Raw genomic sequence first — 14765 nt, 5'->3', positions numbered from 1 at the left:
GGTGCATTAGTGTGATAAAAGCTGTGTTCTAGCAGCCCAGCCAGGTAACCAGCTTCAGTGTACTGCTGCCAGGCTTTCTATCAAACTGACTGACAGTATGCGGCGCATCCCTCCGTCTGGCAGCTTTTACTGTTTGGTAGCGCCAATAAGACAAAGTAGATCGAGATAGAGAAGTGGGCTCGTCTTTGTGTGTGCGTGTTTGCGTTTATGATGTGGGTGTGTGAGTGGCCAACACAAGTAAGAGCTGGCAGAATGGCAAACCAGCGGCACTGCCATTTCCATCCCTTGCCTTCTCTCTGTCTCTCGTTTTCTCTTCATATGCATGAAGAGGAGAAAAAAACACAGCTTGCTGCATACCATCCATCACTCCACAGTATCGCTCTCAGTGCATCTATTGCCTCCTTCTCAAAAATAATTGCATCTCTATAAGAGCGTCTTTTGTTCTTCAGCTTTATCTGGAGATTTGAGTGTAGGTTAGAGGGTGTGAGGAGTGTGTTATGTCAAACAGGAATATCATATGGTCATCTGGCGGATGCACAAAGTCATAGAACTTAGTGAATGAGAAGCAATTTGATGATCGCTACCAGTATGAGGCCCACAGTGGCTATCCGCTTTCCACTTTTAGCATACTTATCATTTCATTACCCCACAATGACCTGTCAGAGCTGCTGCCCTCCCACAGTGCTTATAATCTCTACCTGTTACCCCTACCTCCTATTTTTTTCCTTTGAAAGGAGGTGATTTTCTCATTGCTCATTTTTTTTCATCCTGTCTTGTCTGCTCTCCTCTTCTTCTTTTTTTTTTCTGACCCCGATGGGCCAACTGCTGCGTAAGTGACACAAGTACCAATTAAAGTGTGCAGCCTGACTGAATATACATCTTGCAATTGTTTGTGTGTAATGTTTAATTAAGATGCGTGTCAATCCAAGTCTGTGAGAGGAGCGCACATGCCGAGAGCCGTACAAGAATACAGGCTACTTATATCTGCTCTTTTGTGTGTGAGTGTGTGTGTGGTTGTAGAGTGCTTTTATTCTAAGCAGGTTACATTTCACCAACTGGAAGGTGAGAGTTTGGTTTAGCGTCATAGGAATTCACAGTTGCCCTGCACGGGAGCCATCTCTGGAAACACTGCATAAACCAATATTATGTAACTTCACAGCATCCTCCACATATGGTTTTAAATTATGGCTCACTATGATGTATAATTTGCACTATGCGGTTGTTCATAATTCAGTATTTGTGTTTTTGCGCTTTCAGAATGGCGCCAGGGACGAATGGCTCGTGTGGTGTTGCAAGATGAAGACATCACAACTAAGATTGAAAATGACTGGAAGAGACTCAACACTCTCATGCACTACCAGGTAAACACACACAAATGCTTTAGAGCAACATTCCTCCTAATCACTCTCAAACTTTGCTTTTTACATCTTAAAACACCCCCGTCTCATTTTAGTTCCTGATGTGGATTTTACCATTCAAATTGTGCCGCACACTTTGGCAAACTTTGATGTTTCCTGCTCTTGACTTTTAGGCAGCCAATTTTCCACCCCTCATTTGCATGCCCATGCCTGGTGTAATCCAAGTGACTCCGAATAGAGGACAATTACTGTACAGGTGGCAGGAGAGATGAACTCTCAGCATCTCAGTTGACACTTCTCCCCCCTCCCTGGAGAGATGAAGCTGCTCCAGTGGGGAGGAAAAGCAGCTCTCCTTCTTTCATTTTCCCTCTCTTTCTTTCCCCTCTCTCTGTCGTTCTCTGACTTCTATGCTGGCAACAATTAGTCCCGCTGTGACTGCCTGCTTCTGTCTCTTCAGTTCTGGAACCTCCTTTCACACCCCACAATTTGAGAGCCCATGGGCGAACCTGTTGCCCTCTGTTTAACAAAGAGAAACGGAGGCCGCTAAAGACGTGGCTTTCTGATAAGGAGAGTTCTGCATTTTTTTTTTCTGGGAAATTTAAGGCTTTTGACATCGTAAACAAAGAGGGGGGGGGGGAACAAGACGGGGTTAGTGGAAGCCACAGATAAGATAATAAAACAAGAACAAAAGGAATAAAGAAATAAACAGGCAATTCAGAACTATCTCCGCAGGTCATGAATCTTGCATCCTAAGTCAGCTCTCATTAGCCAGTCAAGGGGGACAGTCTGTTTAAAGGCTGCATGGAGTTTGATTCTGGGTTACCTGCTTAAGAGCTGGGATGCAGCTTTGGCTGGATTTGAAAATTGGGACCATGGGGAAAGGAGACACATGTGCATCTAGAAGCAGAAAATGGCTACGAGGTGGTGAAGCTCAAGCCCTCGCAGTAGGGGGTCAATCTGAACTCTTGCCCCAGAAGAACAAGCAGAATAATTTAACAGATGTAGGAGTCATTAGAAGATGGGACACATCACAGTGTCCTTCACACAGGACTTGGCACCATGCAGCTTCTTTCCCCTTTGTCTTTCCTTGCTTGTCACCCTCCATTTTGTTCTCACCTTTATCTCCCCTTTGCCACGTTTTATTTATGTATTTATTTACTTACATATTTGCTTTGTGTACATTTTGCCCTTAGCCATTTCCCTTTTCTATTTTTTCTAGTTCGCTAACAAGCAATAAGATCTCCTCTTCCCTTGATTTTTTTCCCCACTCACTTTTGTTCTGCCTTCCTCTCAAGCTCTGCCTACCTCTTGGTCACTGCAGTGCTTTCATCCTTGATAAAGCAGTTCAGTATGTTTGCTTCCACACCAAAAATGTGCCTGTGTTGTGGTTGTTGTTGTTTTTCCAAGTTCTTTCTGTCACAGTTTGGTTGCCATCGTTAGCCAAGGGATGCAACAGGACACACAGCAACATGTGTGTGGCCATTTAACTTATTTACTCGCTCAATAGCAGTTCTGACTGCTATTGATTATGGATGTAAGAACGTGCCTAGAATGGAAGGCCCAGTAGTGTACGCCATGTAGAGTGCAGGGCAACACAGCGTGGAAGGAGAGGAGGAGACGGGGCATTGCAACATTAGGCAGTCAGTGGTGGAAGGGATCAAAGTAGGATGGAACGACTTTGAAACTTCATTGCTGTTTTGATGAGCTGGCAATAGTCCCCTATGTATGAGTTTGTGTGTGTTTGTGTCACACACCATGGCACTGCATTGGCAGCTGTGACAACACATCTGGCTACATATGAAAAGAAGGAAGCTCAGCTCATTAGGCCCCAGACTGACGGGAAATGTTTGAAGAAAAAATGGGAAGAGGTAAGCAGGAAATAGTGAAAGGGGGTCTGAAATATGCAAAGTGAGTCTGAACATCAGCTCAAGTATTTGCTAATTCTCTCATAGTAGAGACACAGGGACTAAACAGAGGCATTAAAATTCATAGGGCTCACAGCAACCCAAGAAACCCCATTGGCTATTTACTCTGCCACATGGGAAATAATGGTTTACACAACCAGAATGTGGAATTGCACCCTCCCTGCTCTCCCCCTCATTTCCCAACCACTCTAAAATTAAAAACATAAATGTACACACTGAAAAGGAGTTCAGACTCCTTGTTCATCACCTTTGGATTCATAGGGAGGGAACTCAAACCCCTTCTTCCAACCTTTCCAATATTTCTGTATTTTATTTTATTTTATTTTATTTTATTTTATTTTATTTACTCTTTCTTGCATGGTTTAAAAAGTATAGAAGCACACTGTAACACTGTATATACAACAGTATATATTCTCATTTCACTTGGTTGTACTCATCCAAACTGAAGATGAAATATTATCCTTTGGATAATAATAATTTGGATAATGTGTTTTTGTTTTTTTGGGTTTGAATTTGTTTTTTGTTTTTGTTTTTTTTTGGGGGGGGGGGGGGTTGACTGATTGTTGATTTCAGTTTTGCTTTGCTACTTAATCTTCCTCGTTGTCAGAGACAAGCTCTTCTGGCACTTTCTTCTCATTCTCCATTCTCCTCCTCCTCCACCCTCCCTTTTTGTCATTTTAAGACAAAGATGGGGGTGGGGGAGCTACTGGATAGTTAGTAAACAGAATTACAGAGTTACAGAATTACTGAGATCACTTGAAGGCAGCACTGACAATTCCTAAAGTGGGCATTATCGTGAGCTGTAGCCAGAGTTGTTTTTCCCCATGATTCAAATTGCAGACAGGCCAAGCATGTTGTTCCCAGTGCACGGTGCACTCAATTACTTTGATTATGTTTGACAACAAGGTTATTTAGTAGATGATATTATTCCACATCCAATTGTGGGGCAAATGCATAGACTGTTTTTTTCCCTTGAATATAGTGGACGTATTTTTCATACTTCTTCCTAAAAATGCAAAATGCTAAAATAAGGGCTGTTTAAAAGTTTTTGTAGCCTGAGTGGTGACCTCTGTGTGTCCTCCTCCTCTGTGGTGAAGGAGTAGGAAGAGGAGAGACTGATAACCACACCAGTAGAGTCCGGTTACCCAGATTGCAGACTTGGGGCATTTAGGCTATTTTCAACAACCCCAGACACAACAGATACTGCTCATTTTTCTGTCTGTTCATTAATCTAATGCTGTGACTGTCAAGTTGGAATATAAAAGTTGGTTAGGAGGAAAACTATTGTCTATTTATAGCCGAAATATTTGTAAGAACTAATATCCCATTATAAAGTAATGGAAATTTGCATTAAAGTTTTTTTCCTGTTGCCATCCAAGAAAGAAATGTTTGCGTATAATAGCCCCTTTCATATTTTTTCAGTTCTGACAACAAACATGCACAGATGATGTGTTTCCAAGCTAGTGGGCAGAGTCCGTAGGTGTGATAAGCATCATGATCTGAGGGCATCAGTCCAGACGAGATGGGATACCAAGGGGTAACAGGCTTGGACCAGAACAGTGGGTTTGTGTGGGGAGGGCTGAAGGGGGGGGGAAAGGGGAAAAAAAACATCTAGGATGACCACTCTCTGCTGTCTGGTCCACTCTGTACTGTCTAATGGAAGGTCTTATCACAGGCAGGGCCCACAGCCCTTATCACACCTGCCCACTATCAGCCCCACACTGGATTATCCCTGAAGGGCGAATCTGCACGCCTTCAATCATTTACTACTATCACAAGGACCCATCTCTGCTCTAGCCTCTATGTCAGCCATAAAAAGCAGAGAGAAAGAGAGAGAAATGGAGGGAGTGGAAGGAGGGGGTGCAGAGAAGCTATTTCATGCTCCCAGGAGAAAATGTATCACAGGAATAGCGGTGCAAACTTTACGGAAGTCCACGCTGTCAGTATATTAGAGTTGGTCCGTGGATTGTCAGCCAAGAGGTGGCTATAAAACGGAGAGGCCATAGAAATTAAGCTTAGGAAAGCAAAATGCACAAGAGGTGAAAAGGGAGAGAGACAGTTGAAGATGCTAGTCGCGAGTGGGGGTTAGGAAGCAGATTTTTCATTTCCCTTCAATAGGCCTTGGTGCCTGAGCTGCTTCTTTAAGAGGATTCTTCCAGACTTTATCCCCATTTTCGAGTGTCTGTTCAGTAGAGACCAGATGGCAACTCCAGCTAACAGCAGAGCTGAGATTAGTTTATGAAAGTGGAAATAACGGGTGAAGACATGAACGAGAGAAGGTGGCTTTCCAGAACGGGGAAAAGCACCATAAATGCCCATCCCAGTAACCAGTGGTTCATTTCCCAACGAGAGCCCAAAAGGGTCCATTCTCGCTAAAGAAAATGAAAAGCCTAATTTCCTGTTTTTCTATAGATTCTTTGAGGTATTCCTTTTGGAGCCTGGCATTTTCCTTTTGTTTATTTCTCCACTAGAGGCTCATCAGTTTTTCTTCACTGGGTTTGAAGCAGAAATCCCTCCTTAGGGTGAGCTGTAAATGCCAGCCAACAAGCTGTTTGTTGTTTTGGTTTTCAGAAAAGAACCACCGGTTTTGTTTGCTGTGTTTTGCATTTTCCAGACTAAATTCCTTTGCTGTAGCTGCACTAGTAGCACATAACTGTAACTAAACTGTCATTTTTTGACCCATTAATTATAATACTAGATTGATGAAAGATCTCTAAAAAGAGTTTTGAGGATGTCCTTTCAAATGTAAGTTATGTCAGGTTTTCTCAGGCTACCACACCACAGGGGTGGGGTGGTGGGGATAAACCCCAGTGTCTGTGTCTTATTCATGACACAACATCTTTTACACAGCCTTTTTTCTTCGTCTTTCTCTTTGACTCTGACTCGCTGCTCCTCTATTGCTATTACCTGCGTACCCCATTTTTTTTCTCCAGTGGTGTCAAGTGTACACAAGATGAGACATTCAGCATTCTAGTCTCTGTCTCTCTCCATCTGACACTCTCTTTTTCCATTTTCCTCTCTCTTTCTCTCAGCATCTTATCCCAGTTCCAAAGCTTACATCATGTTTCTAAGGTTTGTGAAGGGTGATGACAATGATAGTCATGTTGAGTACAGCCATCATGCAGTCACAGCACTCTGCTCTGCCGAAAAAAGCCACAGGGCTGTGGTAGAGAACAGCAGGGAGTGCAGATATGACAGGGAAGGATGTACGGGTTTGAGATGTGTTTTGCTCATGGGACTGTTCACTCAGTCCCCTACATTCCCATTTGTAGTCTTCTCTTTGGTATGAAACATTTGTGAGAACATGTGATACATAAATAAATTACACACACGCGGTATGTGATGGTGGCCCACAAAACTCTCTGGAGAATGGGTTTTAAACAAGGAATAGTGGGACTTTATTTTAGGAATAGAGAAATATTTAACACATGTATGAACATGGAATGCTTCTTTTCTATTTAAAAGATTGATTTTTGTGAAATCTGTCTCATCACACAGGTGTCGGACCGCTGTGTGGTGGCTTTAGTGCCAAAGCAGACCTCATCATACAACATCCCTTCCTCAGCCAGCATATCGCGCACCTCCATCAGCAGATACGGTGAGTCACTAGACATGATTGCCTTTGTTTTGGCTGGCATTGATTGTATTGATTGATGTAGCATATATATTAGGTAATTACAGGTGGATTGTGAGGGTTAGCCATCAGTTAAATCCATGTTGATGTAGTGCTATTGCTGCTTTTGATAGATACATCAAAGTACTTTTACATTAGTTGTTTCAGATAAGAACAAAGGGAAATCTTCTCTCCCCAAAGCAATGGTCTACTCTTTTTTTTCTCTTTAGAGAGGTTCTAGCTGCTTTCTCCCCCCCCCTTCCAACTGTGTGAATGCTGCAGTTTGCCTCACAGTTCAGGCCCAACCTCTGTTGGATGGTATGGAAAGAACACTGAGAGAGAATGACAGAGAAAGCCATTGTTTAGTTTTGAGGCTATAATATTTTTTATAATGAAGATCCGTTCTCTGCGGGACATTTTGGGCTGCTATTTGCACACATACTTGTGCCCACGTGGGCATGCACACAGTACATGCAGTGCCTATGCACGCAGGCGCTCACATGCTTTAGATGTGCTTGTTGTTTGTGCTGCCGGGTGCCAACATTTGGTCCTATGCCAAACACACAGCAGCAGCACACAACTTGTGATTGCTAATTATTCTCTGTGAATGATACTTCACACAAACAGAAAAAGATAAGTGAGCATAGCCAATTATCAGGATCAGCACTAGGTGAACGCTGCCTTTAAACTATCTAACTCAGAAAAAGAGCTAACAGCGTCCTTATCTTTCCAACCAATTATGCTTATTTACAAATGTTAACAGTGGACACCTATGGACACTCCAAAATGGGCCATCATCTTCAGTTTATGTGCTGTGACAAATAAAGTGTAACGATATTTTCAATGATGACCTTTAGAAGATTGCAGCGTACTGAGTCATCACTTTCTTTTGAACAAAACACCGTAAAGGTTGTTGGGAGAGATGGCAAGATGATGGATGACCAAACTAATGTAAAAAAAAAAGAGTACAACTACAAAAGGAAAGTCACTTTCTCTGCATTATGTAGGTTGTTTCTTGTCAAGCTTAATTTGTTCTCTTTGGAGTTTTATACCCATATATTCTATTCAGGCATTGGAGCTGGTTGTGCACGGCATAAAGAGCAAAGCCTCTGCTGGCATGCTCCTGGCTCTCATCAATCATGGGTTGGCACAGCGGGCACAGCTGCACCTCGACACCTGCTGATCGATTCATACCAATTTCACGTTCGGTGCTTAGCATCTTGACTCAATTTACACCCCCAGAACACCCTATTAGCTTTAAAATCAGCTTGAACACACTCCCCTACTGACTGGCTCTGTCCGGGAGCTGCGAATTGCAGCCAAGCAGGAAAGGGTTGCAGGTCACTGCTTAGTGTTTCGGGGAGTTAGGAAAAGACTGCGGTGCAGGCAAAAGAATAGCCCTGCCCACAAAAAAGTAGAATAGCAAAAGAAAAAAAAAACAGTGACTGGATTAGGATGGGATTTGGGTCCTCAATCCACCCTGCACACAAGTGCATACATCATCCCTTAGTGTCCCTAGTGCCCGTTCCAGAGCTGCAGTTTGGTCTTATTTGAAAGGTATGTGGTTTTATTGGCAGCAAAAGCTTAGTTGTTCAGCTCGGCATTTGAAGATATGTGAGAGAAATCCTCATTGGGATGCTCAGATCCTGAATCTCTAGAGAGCCACCTGCCATGATGACAACTAATTAAAGAAAGTGAAAGCAGTATCATTCTGAGAGAATGAAAAGGAGAGGTACACAAAGGTAGGGATGTATGGATGAAGGATGGTGGCTACAGTGCTTAACAAGTTGCTGCAGGAATCTTTTGATGTATTGATTAGAGGATGACAGGGACATTTGGCATTGGCACAATGTGGCGAGGAAGAACCAATTATGAGTGCTTTAAGTGGAACTCGGCACAACAGTGTCTCAGTCGGTGAGACGGGGATTATATAAGAGACAGAGAATGAATAAGATGAAAAGCAAATACTCATCAGATAAATAATGGCATACAGAGAGAAGAAAAAGTAGAGTCAATAAGCAGAGTAATACATATTTAGTATTTTTAGTCCTGCACAATAATAATTTGGTTTTGCATGTGAAGGACAGAGGTCAAAGTCTTGTTTTCATCCATTTTCTGTGTCATTTAAGATTCAAGTCTCAAGATGGCTATTACTAATCCGTGCAATGCTAGACACCACAACTCCTCCTCCCTTTCATTACTTTGTTGTTCTTAGAAATTATCCATTATTGCAATTTCCTTTATAGCATGGCTTAGAGGAGGAGGAGCGCAGAGGATTCGGCTGTGTAATGAGTTACAAAGCAGAGATGGAAATGAGAAAGGGGCTGTGTATGTGTGTTCTTGTGTGGGTTTGTTTGTGGGTGTTCTATGTACAGTAGGTGTGAGTGCATGCTAAATTTACATGATGATGCTACACCTAAGGGAAGCTTTTTTTAATCACAGTCATTTAGGCTTGCTAATAATTCTCTATCGCTTTTTTTTTTCCTCCTCTCCTTTTTTCTTTCCTGTCCTGGACAGACTCTTCATTCCGCTACACCGGGAGTCCAGACAGCCTCCGATCACGTGCTCCCATGATTACCCCCGATCTAGAAAGTGGTGTAAAGGTTTGGCATCTGGTGAAAAACCACGAGCATGGAGATCAGAAGGAAGGAGATCGTGGCAGCAAGATGGTCTCTGAGATTTATCTGACCCGACTGCTAGCAACCAAGGTACGTCAGTATTCTCTCATACATTTCTGTGGCCACGGAAAAGTTTGTCACTTTTTATGATAATGCTGCGTTCACAGTGGATTTTTCTTCTGTTATAATCGTTGTTTCTTGTTGCTCATGCATTGTTAATCTCTTTACTCTCGTTCTTCTACTAGGGTACACTACAAAAATTTGTTGATGACTTGTTTGAGACGTTGTTCAGTACAGTCCACCGAGGGAGCACCCTTCCCCTGGCCATCAAATACATGTTTGACTTCCTGGATGAGCAGGCAGACAAACACGGCATTCACGACACAGACGTACGTCACACATGGAAAAGCAATTGGTAAGGGGTTTTCTACTAAAGACAGTAAAAGTAAGATTGCATGTGACTATCTATTAACGCCTTTCTGTATTTCCCTTATTTTTATTTCTGTCTGCCAGCCTTCCTTTGCGTTTCTGGGTAAATGTGATCAAGAACCCGCAGTTTGTCTTTGACATCCATAAGAGCAGCATCACGGACGCCTGTCTGTCTGTAGTAGCGCAAACCTTCATGGATTCTTGCTCCACCTCAGAGCACCGCCTGGGCAAAGACTCTCCATCAAATAAGCTGCTCTATGCTAAAGATATCCCCAATTACAAGAGCTGGGTAGAGAGGTAGGGGCCGTTACATTCACTTAATACACCATGCTAACACCCCCCACATCTTTTTTTATTTTTTATTTTTTTTGTATCCTCATACAATGAGAGTTGGATCTTTGGGGAAACTGATTCATAATGCTCTTTTTTCATGTATTCATTTTTCAGCCAGATTCAGTAAAAGCTTTGTCAGTGACTGTTAGCAGGCATTCATTGTTAGTGAAAGTGATATAATGGATCCAAATTTGAAATACTGTATAAAAGAATTTAAGCCTCAGTTGAACTATCGCATTGACTCAGCGAGTCTGTGACGTTTCCCCTCGTCTGTATCCCCAGGTACTATGCCGACATCAACCGGCTGCCAGCCATTAGTGACCAGGACATGAATGCCTATTTGGCAGAACAAGCCAGACTCCACTCCACAGAGTTCAACATGCTCAGTGCTCTCAACGAAATCTATTATTACGTCAGCAAATACAGTGAAGAGGTAAGCGATATTAGTGGTCTCAAACCTGTCATTCAGATGCATTGTGTGTCTGGCATTGTGCTCCTTTTTTTTTCTTGTTTTAGGTGTTTGTTTTTGTTGTTTTGATTACACTTATTTTGCATAACAACTGAAGAGCAGCCAGTGTTTCAGCAGTGAATAGCACCTCTATCTGTAGTATACAGGGATTTGTGTGAGAATAACAGAAGGAATGTAAAGGGATGTGTGTTTGATTGCAGACAATAAAAAAGCACAAATAATGAATAACGTACTTATCAATTCCAGCTAGTTATGACTATTTTGGCATTTTAGAAAGAGGGATGAGGAATGTGGGTATTTGCTAATTAAAGTACCTCTGTCCTAGTTAAACACTGCCCATATTAACAACATATTCCTCAACCTGCTCTACTGTCTCTAATTTTCACTCTCTTTTGTAATATGTCAAACTGCATGTGTTGCGTAAATTCCTGAAAATAAGTTTTATACAATATGATCTATTATACTGGCGTGTTTCTCAGGTGAGGTTGAATCTCAGTCTTGTTAAACTTTTGTTACTCTGTGATAAATCCTTCCTATGAACTACATTCTGAGCTCGTTCATTTACAGAATTTACCTTGAGGGCAGTCCCAGGCACTGATTGCGTAATGAGCTGCCGCCTTACTCAATCAGCTGCTAATTATTGGCAGATTGTGAGCGTAATTTGAACGAGAGGCGTGCCACAAATTTGCCCCGCACTTTAATGTTCTTATATTTTGCCCTTGGTGCTTCCAGACTATTCATAACTGGAAAAGGTTGGCGAGGTCAGCTAAGAGTCTTCAGTAAACTTCCCCAAACCCTAGAGGTCTAGCGAGACCTGGGCTTAACAAGGCAGCACGCTTGATCTGTAGAGAAGAAAGTGAATGTCTACAAGCTCTCAGCATGTTGCTCTGTCCTTTTGCTGGTGCCGAGTTAGAGTAGACAATCTGTCATATAGGGTTCTCATGAGCAGACTCATGGGCAATACACACACATCCTCTCAGATCGCAGGAAGCATAAAAAAGGAGGGAAGACAATGAGAAAGAAAGAGAGAGCATTTATAGAGACATTCGGCTTCTAATGTCAGCACATCCTCTGGGAAGCTTTAACTTGACCTTTATGTTGGACCATAGTACCTCTCTCTTTTTCTCTTATTCTCTACCTCCTCCCTGTGCATTCCTTCTCTTTTTATCCATTATCCAGTCAGCTTCCCCTTTGCTCGCCATAAATCTCATATGCTCGCTTTTGCTGCAGTTGCCATTGTCTGATTCACACATGCACAGGGACACAAACGCACTCACTTCGCACACATACGTGCACCATTGCTCCTGCAGTATCTAGCAGAGTGCAGTGCGTAAAAACCTCATCTAGCACCATTAACAGTTGTTCATTCTTACTCAGCCCTTCACAAAGGTTGTGTGTCAGGCTAACCAGACCAGAGCTTCAGCTTGCTTAAATGGATTTGGGAGTTTGCAGTGGGAGCTACACCTGCGTACAGAGCTGCAGATTAATTATAGATTGCTGTCGGGCCCAAAGTGGAGGAGGAAACGTTCTGTTACGTAGCTGCCAGCCTTTAAGAGCACTTACGCAGATGAGTGGATGATGGTAGGTGGGCAAGTCAGACTCTGTGTTATGCATCTGGACAGGCAGCAAATAAAGGTTTGCCATGGTATGCTAAAAAAAGGAAAAAAAGCAGTTCTTGATATGATTTCCAAGTCAAATTTACAGAAAGGGTTAATAAGCCAATCAAAAAGAAGCTCTTGCTACGATAATTACATTCTTTGGACATTGAGAAAATATTTTTAAATAACACAGTGTCTAAAATACCAGATATTTTGGTGTATTTTAGAACAAAATAACTCATTGAGCCTGCATATAAAACCAAAGACGATAAATGAGTGAGCTGAAATGTCACTCGACAGGGATAAATGGTACATTGAAGATGACACTTTTTTTTGTTGCTTTTTTCATTTTTTATTCATCCCTTACCTCAGAACTTTTTAAAATGCATATTGCATAAGATGGGTCGATGAATTATTTTGTTTAAAATATTAATAATTAAGTAAAGCACAGCATTCAAGTGTAGCCAAGAGTAGCAAATAGATGCACAGTGCCACCAGAAAGCATGTATTCAAATGGCTGCAGCATCTGGATACAGGGATTCATATCAAAGGTAATGCATATGAAGGGCTCTCGCTATGTATTTTGGCATCACTCTTACACAGATTTATTATGACAAGGCTGACACTAGATGAGAGAATGAAAAGGAGAGCCTGTCTGAATGTCTTTTGAACCCAACTTGACAAATGCCAAATTTAAAAGATGGGGCTCAGAAGATAAAAAGCGAAAGACTCGTGCACAAATATTTCTCGAAGCTGTCAAAGTCAAAGGGAGTGATGGAATTATTATTTTTTCTTTTATCTGATGTCCATATAGAAATCTGGGAAAAGAAAAGGAAAAGAAATTTAAAAAGCGCATTGGTATTATTTTCTTTTAAATGTAACTAGATCTGAATTTGTGAACAAATCCTAACAAGCAAGTGTTTCACAGTATATTTTTATTGATGATGTTTTTTGGGCGGGGTTTGTCATGCACAGATCACAGCAGCCCTGGATCAGGATGAACAGGCAAGGAAGCAGAGGTTGGCCTACAAAGTGGAGCAGCTCATCTCTGCCATGTCCTTTGAAAGCTGAGAGTGACTACTACTGAGAGAAAGTGAGAGAGAGAGAGGACCACAGTCTTTACGTGACCTACCAAAAAAGGTCTTGCATTACTTACCTCTCATGATGGGAGCTGAAACCATGAACCAGACCTGGGACCTCTGTATCTACAGCTGGACAAACATACAACTGCTTGAGTTTGTAATTCTCCCACCTCCTTCCATGACGGTGCCAACGCAGGGCCCGAAGACTGAAACGGAGGCCTCCCTGCAACTGGAGCTTTTGGCATGAGAGACTATACCAGAGAAGGGAACCACATGGCTTGTATTTATTTTTTTCCTTTAATTTTCCACAAAGGACATCTTCTCTGTTTGACAGGGAATTGTATGTTCCGTGAGTGTGTGTGTGCATAAAAGTGTGGGTGTGCATGAGTGTGTGTTTGTGTCATACTGAGGAAGACTCCTACAAGAAATGGAGAAACAGATTTATTCTCTAGCAACTCGTGGCTAAGTGTGAGGCGGAGAGAAAAAAGGCGAGAAGTAGAAGAGCAGATCTCATGTTGGACAGCTGAGATTGCATTCAGAGTTCTCAGATTTTATTTTTGTACTTTGTACATTTGAATATTATCAGTTGCGGTTCCAAAATATCCACCTCGGATCCCAAAAGTGTTGCTATGTAAAGATGCAAAGCGCGTAACACCACTTTAGATTAGCGTGATAATAAAATGGGCCATGACTCGTGTCTTCTCTCACTCCTCTCTTTGGACTGAAGCTTCACGCAACATGGACAAAGCCTCTGGTCTTTATTTAATCAGATATGTATAGGAAATCATAAAACATGTGGCCATCACATAAAAGTTAACAGAACTCTACATGTGGTGGTCATCACAAGTTAAGCCAGCATGCTTGCACCTAAACTGAAGATGATTAAATCTGTAGTGTAATTAGGAGGTGACCTCAGATAAGGATCACTCTGGTATCAAAGGCTCTTTACAGCAGTTAGCTCATCTGTGTATGTACCAGTTGATACTTGCCAATCATTGTATGTGAATGTACAAATTTTTGTTTTTTCATTTTGTATCTTTGTCTGTCTGTTTTAAGTTTTACTACAAAAATTGGCTCATTTGAATTGAGCTTCATAGATATTTCCTGTAGCTTGTTGTGTGAAGAACTCAATTTTGTTCATCCCGGCCCTGTTCCATCCAACTGCTTCTTTTGGCCTAAATTGCTTTCCTTCTAAAGAAGAGTGTGCATCGTTATAGTGTCTGTTAATGCTGTAAAGCCTGTGGCGTAGGCTGCAGTATCCAGAGGTACAGTGGCAGTTTGAAAAGAGCAGGTAAAAGCAGCTGGTTTCTGTGCTCACATTTTATGTCCACTTTTTTTAT

At 42.0% G+C, this 14765-nt stretch overlaps 1 protein-coding gene across 6 annotated transcripts in view; it reads left to right on the top strand.

Moving 5' to 3' along the window:
- plxna2 (plexin A2) overlaps nucleotides 1–13726 on the top strand; it is a 142607-nt gene extending 128881 nt beyond the window's left edge. For 5 of the 6 annotated variants that reach the window (XM_085345288.1, XM_085345284.1, XM_085345287.1 and 2 more), the window contains exons 25-31: nucleotides 1258–1361; nucleotides 6782–6881; nucleotides 9414–9604; nucleotides 9760–9929; nucleotides 10028–10240; nucleotides 10559–10709; nucleotides 13319–13726. In XM_085345288.1, the coding sequence (XP_085201414.1) occupies nucleotides 1258–1361; nucleotides 6782–6881; nucleotides 9414–9604; nucleotides 9760–9929; nucleotides 10028–10240; nucleotides 10559–10709; nucleotides 13319–13414 (1025 nt within the window). In that variant the 3' untranslated portion in view covers nucleotides 13415–13726. Of the gene's footprint in view, nucleotides 1–1257; nucleotides 1362–6781; nucleotides 6882–9274; nucleotides 9281–9413; nucleotides 9605–9759; nucleotides 9930–10027; nucleotides 10241–10558; nucleotides 10710–13318 lie in introns of all 6 variants that reach the window. The other variant, XM_085345286.1, reaches the window with a different exon arrangement.
- The last annotated feature ends 1039 nt before the right edge of the window (nucleotides 13727–14765 follow it).

The sequence above is a fragment of the Diplotaxodon limnothrissa genome, linkage group LG20 (assembly GCF_057381915.1).
Source record: "Diplotaxodon limnothrissa isolate DT_005_m linkage group LG20, D_limnothrissa_male_GT1.1, whole genome shotgun sequence".
In the NCBI taxonomy this organism is placed as follows: domain Eukaryota; kingdom Metazoa; phylum Chordata; class Actinopteri; order Cichliformes; family Cichlidae; genus Diplotaxodon; species Diplotaxodon limnothrissa.
This window is presented reverse-complemented; position numbering and strand designations above follow the sequence as displayed.